The sequence below is a fragment of the Periplaneta americana genome, chromosome 12, assembly GCF_040183065.1.
Source record: "Periplaneta americana isolate PAMFEO1 chromosome 12, P.americana_PAMFEO1_priV1, whole genome shotgun sequence".
NCBI classification, from domain to species: domain Eukaryota; kingdom Metazoa; phylum Arthropoda; class Insecta; order Blattodea; family Blattidae; genus Periplaneta; species Periplaneta americana.
Genome location: NC_091128.1, coordinates 74,939,874 through 74,967,243, shown reverse-complemented (window position 1 = coordinate 74,967,243; position 27,370 = coordinate 74,939,874). Strand labels below are relative to the sequence as shown.

Genomic DNA, 27,370 nt, shown 5'->3' with positions numbered 1-27,370 from the left:
AAACAGGGATAACATGAAGTGGAACGTTATGTCGATGTTTTGAAACGTTGCACTTGGATTAGTATTCCTATCCCATACTCAATCTGCCAGTGGTTGTGGAAGATTGTTATTACGTCCATTGCAGCGAAATCCTTTATTACTTGAGAAACTCCCCGCTGAGAAGGATGGCACAGGTGTTGCAAGCTGGCAAGCTGTTAAGTGGAATAATTTTTATGCCTCCTTCCCTCGTTATAACAACTATGCCAACTATACCTGGTTGACCTGGTGCAAAACTCTTTAGCAATTACGTTGTGTCGCATAGGATAACGCATTCCATATTGTAAAACAAAATATCATTGGCTTATATTTTGAGACCAGTTAATGGTATTTCCTAGTACCCGGGACCGCACATATACCAATTTTCCATTCAACTATTACTCAAGAAGTTAATATAGGGTATTAGTTACTAGATGTCACTAATATTTGAATTTAAAAGCAATATTCTAAGCTTCAATATGCTGAAGTTTATGATCACGATGCTATCCTTAATTGGAGTTAACATTGAGAATTTCAGTACAACAGTGAACAACTTGAAATATTTTTAATGCTAGTTGTCATTTACAATATAAAGGCATGAAATCTTACCTTCAAAATAATTGCATGATATCATAGCAATTGCTGGAGTAACCTACAAATAAAGGTATGTGTCATCAAAATTTATATTGCTTTCAAATACCGGTTGTAAACAGAAACATAATATTAGGTACTAGTAAGTAGCCCGTTGAGTATGAACGGAATCTTCAATATAAATTTAAACATACGAGTATACTATTGACTAAAATTAAAATGTAGAATCAATATTTCACTCACCTTACGCAGTGAAGACTTCTTTGTATACTAAGTACCTCGTAAAAACTGTGCTGTCTTTTAAAAGATGGCCGTGTTCCTCACTTCGTGTTAAATGTATTTTTATAGTATCTTGGTGTCGTGTCCTTGATAAAGCCACATACAATTATCAATGTGCAAAAGCTGGTTGACGTAAAAAAAACTTCCAACTTTATTGAAAATTTGACCTTGGGCCTTGTTTATAATTATGGACAAAGCTGGAATTATTCGAAACAACGTTTTTAATATGAAGGATACATTTACGTTTAATGTAGATTTAACCGTAACTTTAAATATGTCGCATGATCCTACAGTTTCTCTCTAAGCCCATATAAGTTACTCCAATCCTATTCTTACTCATCCTGCATTCTTTTGTTCTTTGGATAAATTGAGCAAATCTGGTGTACTTGTCACAAATATACTGACATGCTTATTGCCTCAAGTTCTTCCATTCGCCTTCATTTTGAAATAATAATGTCATATCATTTATGATCAATAATTACAAGAACATAACTACGGATTGCTTGTGTTTTGTTTACATTGTGTAGGCTACTTTATTTTTCTTTTCCATTTGTCTTTATGGTTATAGTCAATGTATCCCTTTTGTGTAAAATTATAGCCCTAGCATACATTTGTAAAATAGAGCTACACCCCTTAGGGTGTAAAAAATATAATAATAATAATAATAATAATAATAATAATAAATGAACATAAGCCATCTACAACACTAAGGCCGTGTCTCAAAGCTAAATTTTCCGATGAAGTGAACTAGATAGTTGTCTAAAAAGCCGGATGTGACGTCAGAAGTCATGATCCAAATCTACATAGTGCATAGCAATCAAGTCCATAGTAGCTAGTAGCCACCGGCGTGGCTCAGTCGGTTAAGGCGCTTGCCTGCCGGTCTGAAGTTGCGTTCGGGCGCGGGTTCGATCCCCGCTTGGGCTGATTACCTGGTTGGGTTTTTTCCGAGGTTTTCCCCAACCTTAATGTGAATGCAAGGTAATCTATGGCGAATCCTCGGCCTCATCTCGCCAAATATCATCTCGCTATCACCAATCTCATTGACGCTAAATAACCTAGTAGTTGATACAGCGTCGTTAAATAACCAACTAAAAAAAATAGGAGCTAGAAAACGAAAATGCTTGCTTGATTGTTGACTTGTTCACTAAACAAACATAGATACCTCATCAGCAATTGGAGTTATGAAATCTGAAGATACTTGGAAGTGAAATGATGTAAATATAATGTAGAATAACATGTTAACTTTGAACATTGACATTGCTAGTACCTTCCTTACAATAGTTTAAACATTATTGTAATATATTAAGCCCTCATTTTTTCCACGTAACTCGTAATGAAACTGCATTAGGACACTGCCTTCTTAATTCAATGCTGCACCGTGATGTCATGGTTTTCAGAAAAGTAATTTATGAAGAAAACCGTACTTCATGCTTACATTTCCAAAGCTCTCTAGTGTAAGCTATAGTTTACAAGTCACATAGTTATTAGTCGCTAGAAACTCAACTATAATGAAAACGGCCTACTGGTGTAACCACAGATCCTAAACAATTGATATGATCACAGATGTTAAAGCGTGTATAAATAAACTTAACAAAAAAGTAATATAGACTCACCTAAAAGGTAATAGTCATCCTCTTTCACGTTTTGAACGTACAAGTTTTCCATACTTACATATGACTTTAAAATAACTTTAAAAAATGTACACGCAGTGCCAAATTCAAGCTTAGTTCAGTCTCTATTGTAATGCACACAAAAAATATTTGGCAGTAACAAAGTATCGAAATCAAAAACGTAAGAATAAACAAATGTTAGCTAAGTCTCCAAAATAGAGAACTAAATTCAGTGCACATGAAATATGTTAACATCAAAATAATTATTAGAATTATATATTTTAACCAATTTTAATCAGCAAGGTTAATTATTCTCAAATCTTTAAAACGATAATTTGCAGAATGTTGGTCAAACTGAACACTATCACCATCAAAGCACAGTATAGTATATACAGTCGCGAAGCTCAATACGTAGAAAATATGCAAACATTAGATAGTTGCTCACCATTAGGATCGCTAATATCGCCTCATTACAGGCAATGCAAAATAGAACCGTCACAGTCTATTGTTCCTAGCACCCTCAAAACTCAAGCTTCGTGACTGTATATAGTAGACTGTGATCAAAGCACTGCTCCTCTTCTTCCATGGAGGAATGAATTTCTCCTTGGCTACTTTGTGGAATCGTCCTATTTAACCTCAGAACTGTTCAGAGCACACGTGACTAGTCCGCCATCTTGAAAAAAGGCTGATGTCATTTAGTTGAAAGTAGTAGTCACGTGATGCCATATCCGTGACTTATTTGTAATACACACTCAAATTAATTTAGGTATATGTCATTCATAATTTTTGCCCAAGGGCAGGACTTTCACTGCAAACCCAGCCTTCTCCAATCTTTCCTATTTTCTGCCTTCTTCCTTGTCTCCGCAAATGATCCATATAGCTTAATGTCGTCTATCATCTGATATCTTCTTCTGCCCCGAACTCTTCCGTTCACCATTCCTGCCAGTGCATCCTTCAGCAGAAAATTTCTTCTCAGCCAGTGTCCCAACCGCTTCCTTTCAGTTTCAGCATCATTCTTTCTTCACCCACTCTTCCCTACACAGTTTCATTTCTTATTCTGTCTGTCCATTTCACACGCTCCAGTCTTCTCCATATCCACTAGTGATATACAGGGCGACCCATATTTATGCCCAACTTTTTATTCGTTTATTACAAGTAAATGAATTAACATGACAGGATCGAAGTAGCGTGAACTAATAGTCCAGTCATTAGGATTGCTTAAAATTCCACCAATATCAAAATTCGATGTAAGCACCAGCATTTGCTGCACATTTTTCCAGACGTGGCTGAACGTTCTGTACTGCTCTCACAAGCATTTCATTTGGCACCCGGCCACACTCCTCTTGTCTGACCTTAGAATGTGTCGCAAAAGGTTCGGTTCGTCTTGAATCCATGCTAGTAGAGGCTCCGCAAACTCCATTCTGATATCACAGTCCTCACATGACAGAGCTTGCACGAAGTGCGGCTTCCATGGCCGCCAATTCATTTCCTTTATCAACTGCTGCGTGGACCCATAGGATACACCAGAGTACCGCTGGTACTGTCGAATGAATTTCTTAGGACTTCTCTGGAAGGCGTCAGTAGCGGCTGCTTTGGCTTCCTCTGTGATCACTGTTGCTTGTCGGCCAGCATCATTCTGTTGCGTAACTGAGCCAGTGCGAATCAAGTTGGCGTGAAGTCTCTTGATGGTCTTGTAGTCCAGCGTCGCATTTCTTCCTTTCACCATTCTCCACCACTTCTGCATCATAATTGGGAATTGCCACACCTCCATTCGAGCAGCAATTCGTGTTCGATCGTACACAGACAGTCTTGTGGCCATGGTTAATGTTTTAAGATTTACACTACATTTTTCAGATTACATTAAATGTTTCGGACCGTACTGAGAACACAATAAAGTAAAATAAAGTGACAGCTCCTTTTGTGATTTCAATCGTATGGTACACGGTACATTTTAGCGGTGGAATGGGTCACATAACCTGATTGGTTTCGCTACTACAGTGTAATAACAAATTGGACATAAATATGGACATACATACATACATACATACATACATACATACATACATACATACATACATACAGGGTGATTCACGAAGATTTACCGTCCTTTTCAGAGCTTATTTCCGAAGAGATTTTGAGCAAAACAATTTATATAAAATGTATCCTAATCTCAATATTTTCAGAGTTACACCAATTTGAATTTGTTTGTAAAATACCATTATTCTTCGGTTTTAAGTGTAAAAGAATATTACAGATAAAGAATGAACTATTCAGGAGTATCATCTCTTTAATTAGCTAATATTCTGAGCTAACAATGTGTTATAAATTCCATAGTTGCTTCGTACAGATTTTTTTTTTTTTCGAATTTTAATCACAAAATTAAATTTTGTTACGCATTTATCACAACATTGAGTCGTTTAGAGCAGAAGTGGTATAAGTCAAAAATGGGTAATAGGGATTAAAGTAAACATTCTGTAAAATACAGCGCAAAGTAGCAATTAATATTCAATTTATTTAAACTATTAGTAGTCAGTGGATAGCACGAAGGGCAAATTAATTGCTACTTTGCTCTGTATTTTACAGAATTTTTACTTTATACCTCATTACCCAATTTTGACTTACACCGCTTCTGCTCTGAACGGCTCAATGTGTTACAAATCAAGGCACCTTGTAAATTCTTCAAGATTGTACATTAGGATGCATAATTAAACTGTAAAGGATCAAGTTCCTAAAGTTGTAATTTGTAACAATTTTTGTGATAAATGCGTAAGAATGATGTCATTTTTAGTTCAAAATTGAAAAACAAAATCTGTACAACGCAACTGACAACACATTTTTAGCTTCACAACACTAGCCAAGTAAAGAAATTACACTTTTGAACAGTTTATTCTCCATTTGTAATATTCTTTTACTCTTAAAACTAAAGAAAAAAAGGTATTTACAGACAACTTCAAATTAGCGTAACTTTGAAAATATTGAGATTAGGACAATATTTTTATGACATTTTTTCCTCAGAATGTCTTCGGAATTAAGCTTCGTAGGTGACGGTAAATCCTCGTGAATCACCCTGTATATAATAGATTATGACCAATATACGAATAACTATTTTAATTTGTACTTAATCTACTTAAACCACACAATGTATAAATTAAGTCAAAAATCAACATCCTCAAACACGTTTAAACAAAAAGGGGTTTAAAGTCCATCTCACCTATTGGATAGCGTGGATGACACCACGGCCGGGAAGCCGGTAAGAGAACATAAAAAAGTGTTTTGCTGGAAGGCTGGAGAACAGACAGTCATAGTCAGAGTCTTGATGAAGAATAAGTCGAAGGAAGGATATCGTAATGGCGTCAGCAGAGACAAGAGAGATACCATATGAGTAATTCATTTTGTTAATTTGTATATATTTAATAAATCAAGTATAGTTCCGTTCATAATTAATTCAGTCTAGAACCTAAGTTCAGTAACCATGTAGTTTTCCTATATTATCCTGAGAGATCCAGCTCTTCCAGTAAAATCGTTCCTTTTACATTATAAATATAATGGTGGTGTCAGAACTCACGATAAGTGTGAGCGGGAGTCGAACGCAGTAGTCATCCGACCTAAGTTGTCGCGCACAACAAAGATTATTTGTAACAAGTGCAGCGATGTGAGACAATATAATATGAAGTATAACACTATGGTTCCTGACTTTTGACTCATCCTGTAGATTACTACACATTTACAGCTTAAGAAGTTTCATTTCTGCCGCACTAAAAGCTACACTCTCATAGCATAACTCATGTCGTTCCGGGCCGGATTTGAACCCGCGAACCCTGGCGAGGGTTTTATTAGCAGTCGCTCAATTGCAACATAATGAAGACAGGAAGATAGTGACTAATGAGCCTGAACATTTGTGACGTCCTAACAGACGAAGTCTACGCAGTCGTAGTAACATGGATTGATAACACTGTTGCACTACCTCCGTGCAAGAATTAATGTTACCACGCACTAATTTTACTAGGCGGACGACATTTTCCAACTAACATGGGCTGCCTCTGTTAATTAACACTGTTGATAAACTAAGTTAATTTTCACTATTAATATGAACTCTTGTTAACACTGCCCACAACAGCGCCGCTATTCACGTAGTAAACACGTCCTTACGCTTATGAGACTCGTGTGCTATCAGCACAATGATCCCTGGAGCTGGCTGGAATCGTCTTGTATTAGGTTCAGAGTGTTGTGCTTAATTGTATGAATTTATACTTAACGCCTTTATTTTAATCAAACACTAGACAAATATAAATTGGAGCTTTCGTATTATAGGTACTCGTAGTTTCGGCAAGATATCGGATCTCAAATGAATGTAACATAGGAAGTAATACCCAAGGAACAATGACGCATGTCCTCGATAGGATTCGAAACAATGAGAAAACAAGAACACAAAAGTAATTTTTCCCAGATGCCAACAAGAGTTATCTTTATAATGTCAGGTACTATTTTATAGAGTAGGTACAGAATTATTTCAACATGAGTTACTAGTACGAAGAACAAAACTGGTAATTGGAATTAGATGCAATAGTCTATAGTGCGATAATATGGACGAAAGAACTGAAGCCTGTATCGAAATTAACTATAAATTCTAACTTTATGGGATTTTCGAGAGCAGACTGGATGACAAAAGCTTCTCAACCGAATAATAACAGGCATTTCCCATATTTATTCTGCGTTTAATTTCCTCTCGAGTGTCATTTATATTTATTTACTGTTGCGCCAAAGTAGACTACTTGAATTTTTTTCACCTTTTCAAAGGATAAATTTCCAGTTTTTATATTCCATTTCGTACTATGTTCTGGTCATAAGACATAATCATATACTTTGTTTTTTCGGGGTTTACTTTCAAACTTATCTCCTTACCGTACTTCTGTCAAGTAAAATTCCCGTGTTTTCTTAATCGTTTCTGGATTCTATTCACTAGGAATTTTATTGAAGTGGATCTTTTTACAGTGGGGACGTATTGATGATGGACATTATTGAATATGGACGTTTTTGGATGCTGGACATTTTTTGTATGTGGACGTTACTAAATATTGGACTTTTAGTATAGTGGACCTTTCAGTCATGGACCATATCTGTGACAACCGATGGTGTAGGTCACGAATCTTGGTGGAATAAACTATTGTCTTCAAGTGACTCCATAGCTAGTAATCCATTATGAAGTCACGAGGAGTGGCCAGCGAGGTCCCTGAAGATTCACTCTTTGTTTTTAGTTGTGTTCTTGCCTCACAAAATTCTGTTTAATGTTGATGCAGCATAAAATTCTGAACATAGCCTATGATCATAAATAGCCATTTTACTCTAGACTCTACTACTCTACTCTACTCTAGATGTCATTGATATATTATAATAATACACAGTTCGCAATAAAATCACACTTCTTCCTAGTGGCATATATGTATCGATTTACTGTGTTACGATGTGTTCCAGGGAGCTGGACGACAACCTGCTGACTCACATTCCAGCGGCCCTCACCAAGCTCACCTTGCTGCAAGAACTGTAAGTTCAGTTGTTATTGATTGATTGATTGATTGATTGATTGATTGATTGATTGATTGATTGATTGTGTCTTCCATTTAAAATTTCACCTCTTAAGGAGATGTTCATCATAAGACATTTTCGTATTACTATTTTAGCAGAATTGCTTATAAATTTAGGAAAATGCTTGTGAACTTAGGTAATTTCTTCAAAATTTGTAGAATGTACAAAGTGGGTCAAAAGTCGCTTTCCCCAATATTCGTTCTTAGGTTTCATACTTGTACATATATACAGATGTCATAACTTGAATAAACGAATAGCTGATGTATTTTTAGTAGGTTATTTTACGACGCTTTATCAACATCTTAGGTTATTTAGCGTCTGAATGAGATGAAGGTGATAATGCCGGTGAAATGAGTCCGGGGTCCAGCACCGAAAGTTACCCAGCATTTGCCCATATTGGGTTCAGGGAAAACTCCGGAAAAAAACCTCAACTAGGTAACTTGCCCCGACCGGGAATCGAACCCGGGCCATCTGGTTTCGCGCCCAGACGCGCTAACCGTTACTCCGCAGGTATGGACTAGCTGATGTAATAAGTGGTGGATTGACAACCATGTTCGTGCGTCAACTGTTTTTCCGATGTGATGTCTTGAAAACAGTTCTCGTTTTGCCGAAATGCAGTTAATATGGCAACAGGATGGACCACCACCTCATTTTGGTGTAGGAGTAAGGAACGTCTTGAACCAGCAATTCCATGATTGACTGGCCGTTGTGGCACAACAGGATGGCCACCTAGAGATCATGCGAACTGACGTGATTTTTCGCTGTGGGATATCCTGAAAAAATGGTGGTTTTGCTCAGAAACCGCAGGATCTGCATCAGTTGCAACAGATGATCAATCAGTCATTCGTGGAAATCGATGAGAATAATGAGTTATGTTATATCATCTGTAAATCAGTGTCTAAACGTTGTGAATTGTGTATCGAGAAACAGGGCCTTCATTTAAACAAAATCTGTAAGGGAATCTCTAGTCAAATGTAAATTTAATGTAATTAGATGTAAGGAAGTGTTTGGAGAAAGCGACTTTTGATCCACCTTGTATAATTCTGGTACATTATAAGTGAATTATAGATTGTTTAAAATGTATCTTAAGTAAACAAATTCGTTTTGATTGAAAAGTCCAATAAATAAAAATGGAATTTACATTATGCAGAACCATTAAGTAAGTTTGACCCGAAATGCGTATTTTTGATGAGAAGGTTTGTGTGAACATAGATGGTATCTAATAATTGTTATGCTTTTAGTACAGTCCAGCGTTTGATCACCGACTAAGTGGAAACAGATTAGCTGTGTACAGAGTATATCGTACAGCATGATATAGGGTTAGTACATTCAGTTTCTGATTAATATAGTGAAATATGAGGGTATCTTGATAGCCGAGTTGTGGTCTCAGTGTGTTTCGTTTATGATAACCGATTCGTAAGGCTGATAGAAGCTATCGACATTTACGAAACATTTATTCGTAGCCTATAAATTATTATTTCATGAACAACTCTCCACCTATCCCACCTCACTTACAATCAATTCACTTTTACATATCAGGAAATAAGGTATTGGCTATTCAGAAAGAAAGGAATCCTAAGCGTTTGGAGATTAATTTGCTGATGGAAGACTTTGGAGTGAATGGGTTAAATATCGGTTATGCTTTTCTGAAATCAGAGACGACAAACGATGTTTCACATAGAAACACTGCAACACCAAAACACACAATAGAAATAAATGTATAAGTATTTCTGAAGAAGACTCAAAACGGACCTTCTTTCTCTTCAAATTTGGTTACTGCTACACGATCACTGTTTATTACGACTCATGCACCTTGATGTCCTTAGCTAATATTTTGTTTGAAGAAGTCGAAAAACCGTCATTTTAAGGTATTCATAGAAAAATACACTGAAATAAAATTTCTTTATGCAATAACTATGCGTAAACATAATTTTTTGCTCTACTATGAAACGTTTTTAACTCGCATAAGGGACGTTATGGCACATAAGAAAATATTGATTTCGCCAGATGAAACCAAAGATGGAACTGAGAGATTTATAGATCATATCACAGTGAAAACATTGCCACCTAATATTATAGCGATGCAGATATCTCTAACATTCCACATTTTCAGTTTGCATCAGTTACTTCTTGGAGGTTAAATGAAGTCTTTTTTAGATACAAACATTGTTTAATTTCAAACACCAAGATTATGTAGTTGTTTAGTATTTCAAAGACTTTCAACAAGATCGCTAAGTGTAATATAAAATTTCGTTTTTTATGTAATTCGTGATTCTAGAGTTTCCTGTTTAATTTATATCCAATTTTAAGTTTTGGATTTATTATATAACTTTATTGAATATTTTTATTTACAATAATATCCTATGTGATAAATTATTTGTTATGTTAAACATTTGTTGAAAGCATTGGTTACAGTTGTATAAAATGTGTGTCAACCGACTGTACCCGTGTATATGATACATAAGCGAGACAAAAGTATTTAGACGGACTTTCCTGTCCACGGTCTTGAGTATATAGTCACTGCTTAGCTAACTTGTGTTAAATATGATCAAACTCTGGGCTTTAGTTATAAGTTATAACAAATTGAATCTTATAAAAATACACAGTAATTATTGCATTTTAAGTAGAAAACGAGAAATACCAGGACGAATCACGACGTTTCGAAGGTTGTTTACCTGAACAAAAAAGGACTCAACATACCCATGAACCAACAACACTACAACACTACAATGAAGAAGTGAACACAATCAAATACATAGCACAAGAAAACGGATACAATCCAAATATAATAAACAATATCATAAGGAAGACTAAACAAAAACTTAACAAACACAAAAATACACAAAACACAACACAAACACAAGAACACAAGAAGTACATCACACTAACATATGAAAACAAAAGCACACATAAGATCGCATCTTCATTCAGGAAACAGAAATACAACATAACATACAGAACAGAAAACACACTACAAAGACATCTCAACACACAAAAAACACAAAGAAATAAATACGACCACACAGGTGTATACAAACTCAAATGTAATAGTTGCGACAAGTTCTACATAGGACAGACAGGCAGATCATTCCAAACACGCTACAAAGAACACATTAAAGCTATAACCAGAGGACACAATACATCTACATACTCCTATCACATAACCAATACTAACCATACATACAATAACATAAATACGGACATGGAAATCCTACACATACAACCCAAGAACCAAAACCTCAACACACTGGAACAATATGAAATATACAAACACACTAAAACACACCCCGATCAAATCCTCAACACACAGATCAATTTCAGTACACACACACTATTCGACTCCACAATTCAACACTTTCCAACAATAAAACACACCCTCCTAACAGGCAGAGAAGTTCGAGATGACGCCGCGATCTAGTAGGCTCTGATGATGGTGCGTGAAGCACTGAAACAGCTGTAAGCCGGACAGATATTTCATATTTAACACGACTAAGTCCACTAGTTCATAAATTAAAAAAGGATTGAAAAGGATATCCTAAAAGTGAGATCGCTGCAAACAGCTAAATCTGCTTCAGTTAACTTCTGTTATGGTTCTTATAACAGCTCCAATATGTAGGATAATTTTCGAGAAGGAAAAAAAAAATATGTTGAAGTCCCTTAGGTTGAAATCGAATCGATATTGATGCACAAGAGCGTTAGAGACGTCTGTGTTTCCCACAAACATGCTACAAACATGGAAACCTCTGAAACATTCATGGCGACTCCAGGAAAGTCACAGATGCAATCTTCTTATGAATGCATTAGGCTAGACGTCTCTAGTGGCCCACGCCTCAAAGGGTGTTAAACATTGTGACTGCCATTGATACTACTTCATCATGACAACTGCAGAAACTGTACCTCCTGGGACCAACTAGATGATTACTATTGAAGTAAGACCAAAGTTCAAAGTGGCCTAATCAGACAGAATGTTAGGATGAAATGCATTGACACAAACAAAAGTAATAAAAAACTCACTTATCCATTACAACAGACGTGGCGAAAATGTGATCGTGCACCGAATTTGCAACGTGCATAGCACCTATGGAGAGAGGCAGACACTCTAAGGGGAAGTGAAGCAACTGTCTGACTTATTAACGGATTTTTCCTTTTCGTTACGTCAAGCATTTAAATATAATTTTATACAGTATAAGGTTACAAACTAATGTTTAGTACGTGTAACGAAGAAAGAAATGAATAAGACAACATAAGACACATTAGCACAACCTAAAATTAACTGTCTTCAGAATGCCTCTGTGACAGAGTTTCAAAATCAGGAATTATGTCACTTACTGCCAGTCGTAGTTGATCACGAAGGTATTTGTCTGTCGTGATCTAAATTTGGTTTTTATTACTGTATTTTCATTGTTTAAAATAATTTTTCACAAATGTAAGTTGTAGCGAACATGGCTTCAACAATGCAAGCGGGTTCGATTCCCGGTCGGGGCAAGTTACCTGTTTGATGTTTTTTCCCGGGGTTTTCACTCAACCCAATATGAGCAATTGCGGGGTAACTATCGGTGCCCGGGCTCATTTCATCGGCATTATCACCTTCATATCATTCAGACGCTAAATAACCTAGATGTTGAGAAACCGTCGTAAAATAACCTACTAAAAACAACAGAGCAAGCGAAAGAACGAAGCTTCGGATATTTACTTTTTTGCAAAGATTTGAAAAGTTCAACATTTGACAAGTCCTTACATGTAGCTTTCATTTACCATCACACTGTAAATCTGTGAGTTTAAATTGAAGATCTAACCGCATTATTCGTAATCTGCTGAAAAAGGATCGACGTACAGATATAATAATAATAATAATAATAATAATAATAATAATAATAATAATAATAATAATAATAATAATAATAATAATAATACTTAACCTTCTAATGTTTCATGAGTGACATGTAGTATAATGCCGTTTTATGTCATAGAACCGTTTTCTCGTAATACTTGTGAACAAATCATACATTTAATATTATCACCATATTGGCAGCAAAAAAATGTGTCCTCCCATCCTACTTGAAACTTTCGTTTTTGTAGAGGTACATGGTTTCGAGAGAGACATTGCGACGATACGCCACTTGCAGGTCAGAGGCAAATACAAATGGAACGGAGTTTGACTGCAGTGGGTCAGAAGGTGGGGGGTTGGGGGATGTAGGAAGCAAAAGAAATGCATAGCTATCATTGTGAGTCACAATGTGGTCGCAAGTCACATTTTCGCCACGGCTGCATTACAACTATGAGAAACTCTTCGAAAGTGTAATATTCAAAACTCACATTGGAAATCAGATATATAAAATTATTCCAAAGTAATTCCCATTTTGAAATGGTAATAAGGTTGTTAGATTTCTAGATTCCACAAAAATAAAACCACCAATTAGTTCGCAAAGAAATGGGATTTTATTAAAACATGAAAAAATAAAATATGACCACTACCGTGGTAGAGGGGCAGAGAAGGCCTGACGGTCTTATCTCTACCAGGTTAAATAAATAAATACTACTAATACTACTACTACCGTGCTATTCTTTCTTCTATGCTACGACTATAAACATTAGTAAGCACATTCCTAGTAATGTTTCCAATGACATCTATACTGACTGTTTCAGTTCCTCACATGTAGTAGGTCTACTAAGAAATACCTTTGCTTTCAGATAACCCCATAACCAATACTCAGCTGGATTTATGTCTGGTGACCTAGAAGGCCAACTGTTCGGAAAATGCCTACTAATTACATGACCACCAAATGTGTTGCGCAATAGTGTTTTTATATTATTGTGGATGTGAGCTGGAGCGCCGTCTTGCATAAAAACAATGTTTTCCATTTCATGATTCTGTAACGCTGGTATTGCAAAGTCTTGCAACATTTGAAAATATCGTTTCCCGGTTACCGTCTCTGTTTTTGTTTGTCCATTTTCAATTTCTTCATAGAAATACGGTCCTATTATGAAATGTGACGTAAAACCACACCAGACAGTAACCTTGATATCCTATAAAGGTAAAACCATTGTGAAAAATATTAAATTACTCTCCTACAACTGCCGTTTGTATTCTGAACAAAAATTATTGTTTATACAAGCGTGACACAGTTACCATAGCAACGAAATACGCATCGATAAAAAAATCACAAACCTTCTAAATAGTAATGGTACCTATACGAAACCAAATTGCTGATATGTAGAGAAGATACAGATGTTTCAAAATAAGAACTTACTTTTGAATAACCTTGTACAGAGTGTAAGGGGTATAAGTGCCGTCCTTTCCACAGTCGTCGGGGACGGTCTACAGAGTCAAATAATGTCCATACAACATAGAGTCAAAACTTACTATTTTCCCAGAAAAAATGTCTTTTCTTATTTTATTCGCGTTATACTGTTTATATCGTTAGTAAAATTACGAAAACAATTACTTCAGTAGGTATATCTAGCAAAGAGTTAATATTAGTTTAAATACATATTTCGTGAAATTAAATAAAATTGCGTGCTTAAATTTGTTAATATTCTGGCATGAGAGACGTGGCAACGTGTTCAACAGGCAGTATTCTGCACAGATGTACGTACATGTCAGCTTAGTTCAAGCTCCCTGTACATAGGTCTACTGCAGAGCGGGTGACAGTTCAGCACAGTTCGATAAACAACTTACAATGTCATTCACAGTTTAGGAATATTATATGTTAGTGATTTATGGAGAAAGTCGTCGTAATTCAAGTGAAGCAAGAAGATGTACAGTCAATGTTTTCCTCAAAGAAGGTTACCTGATCGGCGAACTTTTGTAGCGGTTTCTCAACGATTATTAGAAACTAGGAGTCTCTTACCTCGTTTCGAAAATCACACAAACATAAATTTCTTTAAAAATGGTACTGCTTTATGGAAGCGGGAGAGATTAAAATGTTGCATTAAAAAAAAAGTTAGTGTGATTTTGTGCAGTAAACCATTATTGTTTATTTTTTAGACGTACAATAAAAAAGTGGACCAATATTGCCAATATTGTTAAATAAAATGTAAATTTACCGTAAAGTTCTATTAATGAGATTGAAAGTTTGTATTTGCTATTCGTTTTATGTAAACATTAGAACAGAGCATCTGTTTTGTACCGATATGTCTCTACCCGCTTGACCTGTACTGTTTACTTGTAAACTCCCTCCTCCCCATCCAGGAACGTTGCCAAATGCCTAATATTGTAAACTTTAATAATTAGTTAAATATTGCAATTAGAAAAAAGTTGTGAGGACATTTTTTTTCCCTTATGACATGAACAATCATCAGTTAAAATAATAGCTCTTATACTCCTTATATCCTGTATATTTATATCACACAGAAAATTAAAACACCAAGATTCGGTTGCATAAATAATTACATCTACGAGTATTACTGAAGTTCACTTCTGATGGAAAACTAGAAAATTAAATGAGACCTATTTCTATTATATTGTATAAAATCATAAATTATGTGATCTTTATTTTGTGCTGCCCTAAGATCACAGAAATAATATTAATAGTAAAATATCACGATTTAAGTCTTTATTCTCTGATGTGTTTATGGTGATAAATTTAGAAATATTGAAAGAAAGTCGAAGTGACACTTGAGAGCTTTACTCAACCATAATGAACTTCAGATTAGACACAGACCGTCAGTCAGGTTTTGTTTGGTTTCGACGCTTTGCCTCTCTAAACAACCTACATGAAAAGTGAAAGAGTTTTGACAACAAATATGCTAACCATATCATGCAGAACACAACGAGAACTTACGGAAAAGAGAAACTTTTTTCTTGATAATAATGCAGTTTGTTTACCCCTGCTGGCCAGATGATAAATGTGCATGACATTTCCATCCACTACCGAATATCATTAATAATTGTGATTTGACTACATTCCATATTGAGCTGTGCATGTTCGTGCGTTTGACCCGTCCCTGAACATGGCGCTTGTTGCTAAAGTCTTCCCTTAAATTCCACAAAAGTTGTTGGTCAAAGGGACGGAGGTATAGAATCATTGCTTGTAAGCCCTATCGCAATAATAAACGATAATAGGTAAAGGCTGGTCCACAATAAACCGGGAACGGAAACGACAACGAGAAAGAGAACGGAAATATTGTTAAAATAAATGTATTTAAATGTGAGCATTCACAATTAACGAGGAGCTTGCCGGAGCTCGGGAACGGGCTCACATGTGAATGCTCACATTTAAATACATGTATTTTAACTATTTCCCTTCTCGTTCTCGTTTTACATAAGAACAGTTCCCAAACAGCAAATATCGGCGTCTTGTCAGTGTTGCCAACTGTTACCATATATCACACGATCCTTCGTACTAAATGACTTATTTACTTACCGTAGTTTATGTTGGAAGGATATTCTAAATAATTCAATAATTTGTTACATGTTCTCGTAGGCAAACTATACGAGAAAGGGATCAACATGTCAAGTAATTTGTCTGGCATTACGAAATTCATTGGTTTGACTAAACAATTGACTCACGAAACCTAACCTAAAAATGTATTTTGTTTGACCACATGAAATTATTAGTACTAACTCCGAAAACTTACCTGACTATAGTCTTGAATTATAACCACAACGCAACACATAAAGTAACTATTATGTATTAATATTAATACTGATATTAATCAATTATTAGTATGTTCAACTTTCACTAGCTTCCAGTAACAAGCTCAGAAATCTAGTACAATTTCAATTTCATGGAACTCCAGTACCGACAAATATTGTCGATATTTGTCTCAGCTGCCAACATACTAGTTACAAAATCACTACCATTTGTAGTATTTGCCAGTATCGAAATTCGAAACGAAGTTGGCAAAAGAAAATTTAACCTGCAAACTAGAAAATCAGCACAATCCACCAGCATATATGGTAATGGGAGGAAAATGGTTAGGTTTCACCCTTAGGGTATGAAGTAAGCTGACCTGGACTATAACTACCAGTCTTTCTTCCTGTCCTATCACTAATCACCCCCCCCCACATCTCCCTTTCCCCATAAACGCCCCTAAAGTATTTCCCGCTATACTTCTGGTGCAATTTCGTTCCTTACCCACTCCCCACTTCATCTTTTAATAGTGTGCCACATTCCAGATATTTCCCCGTTTTCTACCACTCCACTCAGCTCACCTGCTTTCTTGAGTTGCCAGTTAATCTTTTTGAGCTGAATGATTTCTCAATTGAACATATCTTATCCTACTTTCATCATTCCCCACCCGTCTAAATACCCTTAGGGCCGTCTTCTTAGCCCCCTACATTCGTCGTTATACTAGTCATCCCGCTTGCCCCCCTTATTCTTCTTTCGTTCCACTATACTACCCTGTAAAGCCTTTGCTAGCCGTGTGCCGTGGAATGACGGCGCTAACCACGGACCTCTCTTGTCTCTGAAGTGTCACCCCGCAACAAATTCGCGAAGAGGCTGTTCTTAATTAATTATTGCAGCTAATCCTCGAAAGCCGCCACTTGTTTAGACACGCATCATTAATTCCGGCGCGGCTATGACAGGGGCGGAGGTCCCGAGGCTTGTAGGAATTTCCATCTTCGCTGAATATTCATAAACCGCGAATCACTGAATCGGCCCGGATTAAGATGCCGCTTGTCATCTCTCTAAACTGGCAACAATGCTGGATCTTTCTGAACCGCCACCCGCCTCTGAATGCTGATGAGGGCGTAACCAGCTGAAACTGTGTGGTAAAATTACAGTCGACATCATAGTGAACACACCGTGCTTTTGAAATTCTTCTCTCATATATTATATTGTAAAATGTTATGGTTTATTTAACGACGCTCGCAACTGCAGAGGTTATATCAGCGTCGCCGGTTTTGTGCCGCAGGAGTTCTTTTACATGCCATTAAATCTACTGACATGAGCCTGTCGCATTTAGCCACACTTAAAAATGCCATCGACCTGGTCCGGGATCGAACCCGCAACCTTGGGCATAGAAGGCCAGCGCTATACCAACTCGCCAACCAAGTCGACATTTTATATTGTATTTTTGACGTAGAATATATATTTTTCCCCTCACTGCGTATGAACACCCGTTCCGGTATCAGTGGTAAAACGAAAGATGGAAAAAAATCAAGTGTTTAAGTGGTTAGGTACAGCTTATAGCAGTAAATTTTGGAAATATTCAACATTTTTTCCTCCATTATTGTATCTTGTACAATAATGAAAACGAGTATGTGTAAAACACTGTCCTTCTGCTATAAGAAAAAAAATATTATTACGATTTAAAAAAATATTATTTACATTTTTTTTTTTTTTTTCAAAATTCATTTCATTGTGCAGTGATGAAGCGTTTCCCACATAACTAAAAAATTATTCAACATTCTGTGTTAAAATTTTTCTGTATATTTATGCATGTAATATCTAAAATATGATGCAAGATCATTTCTCTACCTTTGATAGATTGTCTGATAAAAAATAAATTAATTTAAAAAATTGTCAAATATCAGTCTTTTCTTTTAACACAAACTAAAAAAAATATTATTTATTAAGGAATGTAGTCGAAAGAGCATGATATTGTAAACATGAGTTTCAGCAATGAAATAAAAGAGAGAGAACATGAAAAAGTTAACAAGTTTATGATTTATGAGGGAAACCCTTCATCACTGCACAGTGAGCTACCACCATTATGAATTTTGAAAAAAAAAAAAAAAATTTTTTTTTTTCGTAAAAATATTTTTTTCATATAGCAGGAGGACAATGTTTTACACATATCAATTTTCATTATTGTACAAGATACAGTAATGAAGGAAAGAAATGTTGAATAGTTCCAAAAATTTTACTGCTGTAAGCTATACCTAACCCCTTAATATAACAATAGTAAGTGACAAGGTCGAATGCTAATGTTATTAACAGTTAGGCCATGAACCACTGTAACTTTTATGATCACGCCCAATGATACCGCCTGCTCTCACTACGGCATGAGGGCACCGAAATGTTGCATAAAATTTACTGTGCCATGCAGTCTCTCTCGGTAATATCTCGGCATCAAGAGCAGCTGCAAACCGTTACGACTGCTCATTTGAGTTTTAATCGTAAGTTCTGCTTAAATTCATAACAAAAACACGCGATACACTTTGAGTTAACCAGAGATGAAAATTTTGTTGTGAACTAGGACTAATTTCGGAATGCTACTTGATTTAAAGAGAACCGTAAAACGGGGTGAATGAGATCAAAATGAATCAGTTTTCTAAGCTTTAACCATACAAGGTTACATCCTAGGTAAATGCCAATTTAATTCTATAATCTTCTATTTTTTTAGAATCCTATGTACCGAATGTAAATTTTTTCCATTGTTTTCAACTTCATTTTTTTTTAACTTTTATTGTTAATCGGTGTCATCTCATTAGGAGGCTTGAATCCATTCACACATGTTTTTATCATTTAAAATCGGATAAATGCATGTAAAAACTATCACCAATTAAAGTTCTAAAAACAGTTTTTAAATAATATTTCAATATCTATGAAAAAATGTAATTATAACAAGCAGTGAGGGAAGTGGGGAAAAAACAGAGGCGGTATGCTACCCCATTATTTTCCACTGGCATACCTCAATTTAAAAAAGTTCTTAATAAAATATTTCAAGCTACTTCAGTTATTTATTAGATTATTTTGCAATGTTCATTGACAGTTATCATTTAAAATAATGTTAGCTTCAAAGTCCCTCAATTAATTACTATTAATAAAAGTCCAGCAACAAAAATGACACAGTCACTAAACTGACAACAATGGCCACCATAAGTTTTCTATACTTGAAATACTACCCTTTTAAGTTTTTCAGGGGTTGACTTATCAAGTAAACATGTCTAAATACACGTTGAATATAGTTCCAGAAGGCTGTGGTTTAGATTTACGAAGCAAACAGATTTACTCTTTGCTGTGAAGAAATGTATAAACAAATTTTTACGGATCACATTTTTCAGTGACGGTATGTCATTTTTCACTAACGGTATGTTTTCTGGCCATAGAAATCAGTGGCGGTATCCCATACCGGAGCATACCGTGTCACTTCCCTCACTGATAAGATCTTAAATGACTTAATTCAATATTAAAGAATGTGTATGTCCCATGTCGCAAGGTTTGTTGCACCACCTTTCGAATATCTGCCCTTCTCCTACTTCAGTGGAAGGATATAATAAAAAATGTAATTATCACCCTCTCCCACTTTTTTTCTGAAAAAAAAAATTTCTCATACAAGTCCTCTCCTATTTTTATATCCACTCTGCCAATGAAATATTTTAATCTGTTTAATATCGAAATTATTTTCTTATAGCTTAAGCCTTAATTTATCATTCAGTGACGTGTAAGGTACTACATATCCTTCCGAAGCCTTTCTAATGCTTAATTTTTCTAATTTCAAAGCTTTCGCCACATTACAAAGGTACAATGAATTGCAATAAATTGCACTTTCTTCTTAGTTCTAGCTTCTTTGTATATAGTCACATTGTTGAATTTAACCTAAAACGTACTCCTTACGCTCTCGGCCGGCCTCTATGGATATGTCAAAGCATGGTAGTTGATAAACCGGAAGCGGAACCCACTCCCCTCTCGACGGACTTCATACCATTGGCCAGACGGGACGGGTGGTGTACATTCCAGACCGTTGGAGGGGGGAATGTGGGGGGGGGGCTGTTGGGTGGAATGGTACATTGACTTAGAAGGATGGTGGGACTGATCGTTAGTGTGTTAGGGGTTAGGTCGGTTCTGTGTGGATGCGGTCAACTACAACGTCTTTGATGCGGTCAACTACAACGTCTTTGATGCGGTCAACTACAACGTCTTTGATGCGGTCCATGGTGGAACCATGGATGCGGTCGGTGGGCTTGCAATTCTCCCAGGGGCGCACAATAGACCTCAGGTCGCGGTGCACAGGAATGTTCCCTTCCCGGCCTTTAAGAGAGAGAGAGAGAGAGAGAGAGAGAGAGAGAGAGAGAGAGAGAGAGAGAAAGTAAACGATCATAACTTAGTAAAAAAATTAATCCCAATCATGAATTACCGGCTTCTTCCTTATGAACTCGTGTGATCGGAGTCACCTTGCAAAATAGCAACACTTCATTAAAAAGGACATAAATTAAAAACCAAAATAATTTAATCTCTAATATTTTACACTAACTCTTAGGGGACTCCTATGAACTTAAATATTGTGTTACTTACCCTATTAACAAAATAATGTAGTGAAGTACGGTACAAGTTTTCTACAAGAGTTCTCCAACACAAATGTAGCACACTTCGGAATCCTTCTCGCTACTAAACACAGTGAGTTGGGTATAATTTAAGTATCAATTGTTGCTGACAAATTATCTTTCTTAGAAACATGAGTGTCAACAATACTTTCAAATTACTACCGACATTTGTGCATCATAGTTTGTACAAAAAATATAACTCAGGGGTCGTCAGCACAGAGCACCCTGGGGCTAGCGTCTCTTACCCGCAGAAAACACAGTGCACCATGGTGCACTCGTAGCTGCTAGCGGGTATGCTCTCTTTCTCTTCCTGCTGCACGACAGTGCACACAGGACGTCACCGCTTACCCTTTGCATATTTCAGCGAATGCTGACGACCACTGACGTAACTGATCGGTTTCACCACACTATATCGGAGTCACTCCGCTTCAGTGGCGTAACTTACACTCCCGCAGACCCCGCGTTGTGGGGGGGGGGGGCGAGGCCAGGGAGGGCCGAAAACGTTCAGTGGTTACTGACGCATGTTTGGAAATGAGTTCGAATTACAGTTCAAGGCCCACATTATGTATTTCCCACTCTTTTTACTCTTTGGTATTGAGAATCTGTGGCATGACCACCATCACTGGACCCAAGGATGCACATACGATGATCCAACTGGCAGTACTTAGCATCATACACCCCCGTCGATTGCCTCAGTAGTCTCGCTCACAACCATATTGCAGTGATGCCAACGTTGAAAATATGACACAGTGATTTTATAGAAGGAGACATTGTTTCTCATGTGTATTTTCATATCATCAGGTTGCCAGCCCTAGTCGCAGCATATAAACAGTAAACGCACATTGAAATAAAGAAGTTTTGTATAGCAACAGTCTGCTTGTTACTAGATTTAATTCATCACTTTTCTCGTGTTTTGTGACAATGAAACTTTTTAAAAGTAATTAGTAACGCAGAAAAACGCAAAAGGAAAAGAGAACTTGAAAAATCTGTTTCGAAATGGACTAAAATAGACTCAGTATTTCGTCCAAGCAGTCAAACACAAACTATCTGTGGTGGAACGAATCCCAGTGTTCCAGTACCATGACTCAAGAAAGACTTAGTGCTCTCAAGGCCCAAAGACTTGATCTACATGATTTGACTGAGTCATTTGCTTCTCAAAAATCCAGGAGGAAAAATCGCTTGTTGAACTAATCTTCACATTAAATTTATCTTAGGTATTATTGTGTAAATATAGCCTTGGTAAAATAGTAGTTATACCGTTTAAATTTTTTTCAGTTCTGTTCACTTAATTTTATTTCTAAATGGAGTATTTTACTATGCTAAATTGTTTTATTCAAATTAGATGTAAAACTAAAATTACGACAATGTAAAAAAAAATGGCAGTAAGAAAAGGGGCCCAGATATAATTTTTTTCTGGAGGGCCCAGCTATAAAAAGTTACGCCATTGCACCGCTTTATATGTACCTATATTGCAAGACCTTCATTAATTACTTCTTTTATCATAGACCCATATTCTTAATTTGTAAAACCGAAACAAAAAAACATTCAAACCAACACAACAGTAATTTCATTTCCGAAACTGAGTAACATTCTACATGCCAGTTTATCCCTGATACAGAGCAGACTTTTTACGATATATATTTATTGACAAAATCTGTTAATGTCGAAGGTCTATTGTTTGTTTTAAAATGTGGAGGATATTTTGGATTGTTAAGGATTTCTCCCGCTGTAGTTGCTTTAATATCACATAGAAAGTTACTAGAACAGCGCGCAGTTGTAAAATTCACTGTGTCCCAAAAGTCATATTGAGGTTTCAGAAGATTATACTTTTTTAATGAAAACTGTAATAATTTTCGTTGTTACAATTAATTATACGAGACGGATGTCTAAAGAAAAGTGCAATCTCTTTTGTCCCTAGCAAAATTTGAATCTGTAACTCGTGTACGACGTGAATTTCATCGCGTATTTAAAGAAGAACCATAAACAAATTGAGGTAATGTTGATAATAATAATAATAATAATAATAATAATAATAATAATAATAATAATAATAATAATAATAAATGATTAAGGTATAAATTCGGTTGCCCTAATGATAATTAAGACATAGCAGTTAGTAATGCGAATCAAATGAAAACTACATATCAGGGTATGGAAGTACTTCACATGCGTTAGCAGTAGTAACTCAATGAACGTGCTGGAACTCTATACAGTTCGTGCGGGAAAAGAAAGTTTAATTAATTAATGAGGAAATGGAAAGAGAAATACTAAAAGAAACCGCGAAAACTCGTCCTCGCAAGGGAGTTTGCTGCTGAAAAAACTGAAAATGTGAAATCCGAGCCTGTTGGCCACTTGTCTCACTGCAAGTTTCGCTATTTCACTGAAGGAGCTCTAGAGAATTTTGAAGGGGAAAGCCGAAAATGAACGGGAATCCGGAAAAATTGTCATTTAATTCGTCACATGCTATACTGGTACTCTTCACACATTAACAATTATTCGTTATAACCGTAATTCGTTACATAATTAACAAATCGCCATGTAGCATTTCGTCATAGCATAACCATTACGTGAAATTTTAATTGAAATTGTTATTAACTTAAGTATTATTTCTAACAATTATACTTGTTTCCATGGTATTATCTGTTATTAGTTAAATTGTGGGTATTCAGTGCGTCTGAATCTGGAAATTTCGATTCAATTATGACGATTTAAGACTAACAAGAACAGAACGCGGCCAACCAAAATTAATACATGCGGGATACACGTACTGTACAATAAGCATCGCACGGTTAAGAATGGTGTAGTGTGGCGCTATGATAACAGCGGTAAGTGTAATGCAACATTCACGATTACATATTGAGGGCATCATACCAGAAGGATGTATCAACAAAACTGCAACTTTACATTGGAGCCATTTAAATATAGAATAATTTCTCCTATCCTTGTCTACATAACAAGGAGGCCTACTCTTTTTTATTCTTTCTCACACCCATTTAAATTATTAAACGTTAGTTTTCAAACGTAAATGGGTTCAATTATAGTATAAAAAATGCTGTATTTGTTGATATGACCTTCTGGTATGATGCTCTCGATATCATCACACAAGAAAAATCAAAGGCCCTGCACCTCACGTAAATCATTCTACAGACGGGACGAATTAAGGTACTGGAGTGTATGAAAACTGCAAAAAAAGAAAAGCAGGAATGTCAAGAGAGACTTTGTCTTCCATTATCCAAACTGGTGTGCTTTAGGTAACGAGTGAGGTAAACTGAGTATTGGAACACATTAAAAACCGAATTGAATAACTGTAAGTAGACATACTAGACATACTATTTCTGTTGTTGTTGTTATTATTATTATTATTATTATTATTATTACTTATTTATTTATTTATTTATTTATTTATTCATTCACAGTGTTCTACCCAAGGGCAGGTCTTTCACTGCAAACCCAGCATTCTGCAGTCTTTCCTATTTTCTGCCTTCGTCTTTGTCTCCTCATATGATCCATATATCTTAATTTCTTCTATCATCTGATATCTTATTCTGTCCCAAACTCTTCTCTCGTTCACAATTCCTTCCAGTGCATCCTTCAGAAGGCAGTTTCTTCTCAACCAATGACCCAACCAATTCCTTTTCCTCGTTCTGATCAGTTTCAGCATTATTCTTTATTCTCCACTCTTTCCAGCACAGCTTCGTTTCTTATTCTGTCTGTCCACTTCACACACTCCATCCTTCTCCATATCCACATTTCAAATGCTTATAGTCGCTTCTCTTCACTTCGTCGTAATGTCCATGTTTCTGCCTATACAATGCCAGATTTATAAAAAGCACTTCACTAGTCTCTTCATTTCATTTAGTATATTCTATAGGTCTTACGTTAGCAATGAAGCTTTAAGTTGTGGAACAAGTCAAAATTTTACAAGATTACAATTACAATTTTTACAATTTCATTTCAATTTTTTACACTTTTTGAGAGATGTAGTGAGATGAGGTGAGACCTTGGATTCGCCAACAGATTACCTGGCATTTGCCTTATTGTTGGAAAAAAAACTCGGAAAAACCCAACCAGGTAATCAAACCGAACGGGGTGAAATGAATTGAGGCCGAGAACTCGCCATAGACCAGCCGGTATCAGTCCCACGGGTGGGGAAAACTTCGGACGAAACTAATGAATCAGACCAAAAGGGGGATCCAATCCAAGCCCGAGCGCAGCTCCGGATCAGCAGGCTAGCCTTAGTTCTTTTCCAGAGGTCCGCAGAAGATGCTCTTTTTTCTATTGAAAGCTTCTTTTGCCATTTCTATTCTTCTTTTAACTTCCTTGCAGCAGCTCATATTACTGCTTATAGTACACCCCAAGTATTTGAAGCTGTCTACTTGCTCTGCTGCCTCATTTAGAATTCGCAAATTTAATCTTCTTTACTTTTCTTCCTATGACATGGTCTTAGTCTTGTTTGCATTTATTTTCATCCCATACTGCTCACATTTCTTTACTCTTCTCTAGGTATCTTTCGCCGATTGTTCATATTATTATTATTATTATTATTATTATTATTATTATTATTATTATTATTATTAATTTAGATTATTTGTGTAAATAAGAGAAAACTTATTTAAACACTTTTATATTAGGGCTATTTTGTGAAGATGATAAGAGTGATTCTGAGAGTTGGAATCCTGAGTAGTGAAACACATTTAAAAACTAATCTGGCAAATAATAAATGTATTTTTTATTAATACTAATAATAACTATTATTGTCACTCAGATGAAACTTTTTTTATACTGGTAGAGTTAGGGCCTTCTCTTACACTCTACTAGGTCACGAAGTATACAAGCAGTGAACATTTTACAAAACGTTAAAGAACAGAATACTAACATATTACAAAATGAAGTAATAATAATAACAATAATAATAATAATAACAATAATAATATAATAATAATAACAATAATAATATAATAATAATAATAATAATAATAATAATAATAGCATAACAAAATCGACACTAAACAAATGAAAATAATACCATAATTGAAAAAAAGAAAGTAAAATACATTGAAATATAATAAAAGCAACTCATTTAGTACAAATAGTTAGTATGGAAAACGTAAAGAAGAATATAACAAAATGGAATGTAATAAAATAATAAAAAAGAAGAAAATAAATACGAAAATTAAATAAAATCCAGAATCAAAAGGGTATGATAATAAATTCATCTGGTGATCAAGAGAACAAAAAATAAGGGAAAAAGAAGGAAAAGATATATATATATATATATATATATATATATATATCTTTTACAAAACTGTCGCAGAGAAAAGGGCTTATAATTGAAAGAAATCTGAATTGAAAAAGTGAAATTTTAGTTCATTTTTGAAACTAGACAATGTCAGACTGTCTCTGACAACTTAAAGAAACGAGTAAAAATATTAGGGCATTTTGTCAATGAAATCATTTTTATAAGAGGCATTAAAATGAGTGAGCTCAGTAACCATCCACTGTATTTAAAATCAACTTTAAATAAAATACGGGATTGTTTCCGATCTGTGATAACAAATTTGAATGACATCGTGTGCGTCAGGAATCACACGACAGCTGAACTGTGGCGCGAGGTGACAGACCAGTGGTGAGTGATCTCATAGTCAGAGTCCACGGCGACTCACAGCAGAAATTCACAAGAAAATCGAACCTTTTTGGGAGGGGTAGATTACGACCCTTTCCAATGCCAAGTACAGTTAAGTGAAAATAAAAGAAGCCTGCAATAAACGAGGTTTCATTATTTCCAAGAAAGGCATCTTCTGTGTACTTAATAAGATTGGTAAAGCTCGAACGGAATTAATTTGTATCATCTCGTGGGGTGCGGCGACTTGTGACGGGGGGTGGATTTGCTTACTTTTTCCACTCTGGAATTAATCCCATCCGAGCTTTGCCAGCCTTATTAGGTACACACAAGGTGCCTTTCTTGGAAATAACGAAACCACGTGTTTCACGTAACTGTATTTGGCATCGGAAAGGGTTTTATGTACAGTAGTGGAAAAAAAAAATCGGACCGACCCTTGTAGCTAATTTCAGAGCC

The 27,370-nt window shown here is 35.8% G+C and overlaps 1 protein-coding gene across 2 annotated transcripts in view; it reads left to right on the top strand.

The window, feature by feature from the left end:
- The window catches only part of rk (G-protein coupled receptor rickets), a 579,587-nt gene that overhangs the window by 459,872 nt on the left and 92,345 nt on the right, over window positions 1-27,370 (top strand). For both annotated transcript variants that reach the window (XM_069841552.1, XM_069841553.1), the window contains one exon: window positions 7,968-8,036. In XM_069841552.1, the coding sequence (XP_069697653.1) occupies window positions 7,968-8,036 (69 nt within the window). The remainder of the gene's footprint in view (window positions 1-7,967; window positions 8,037-27,370) is intronic.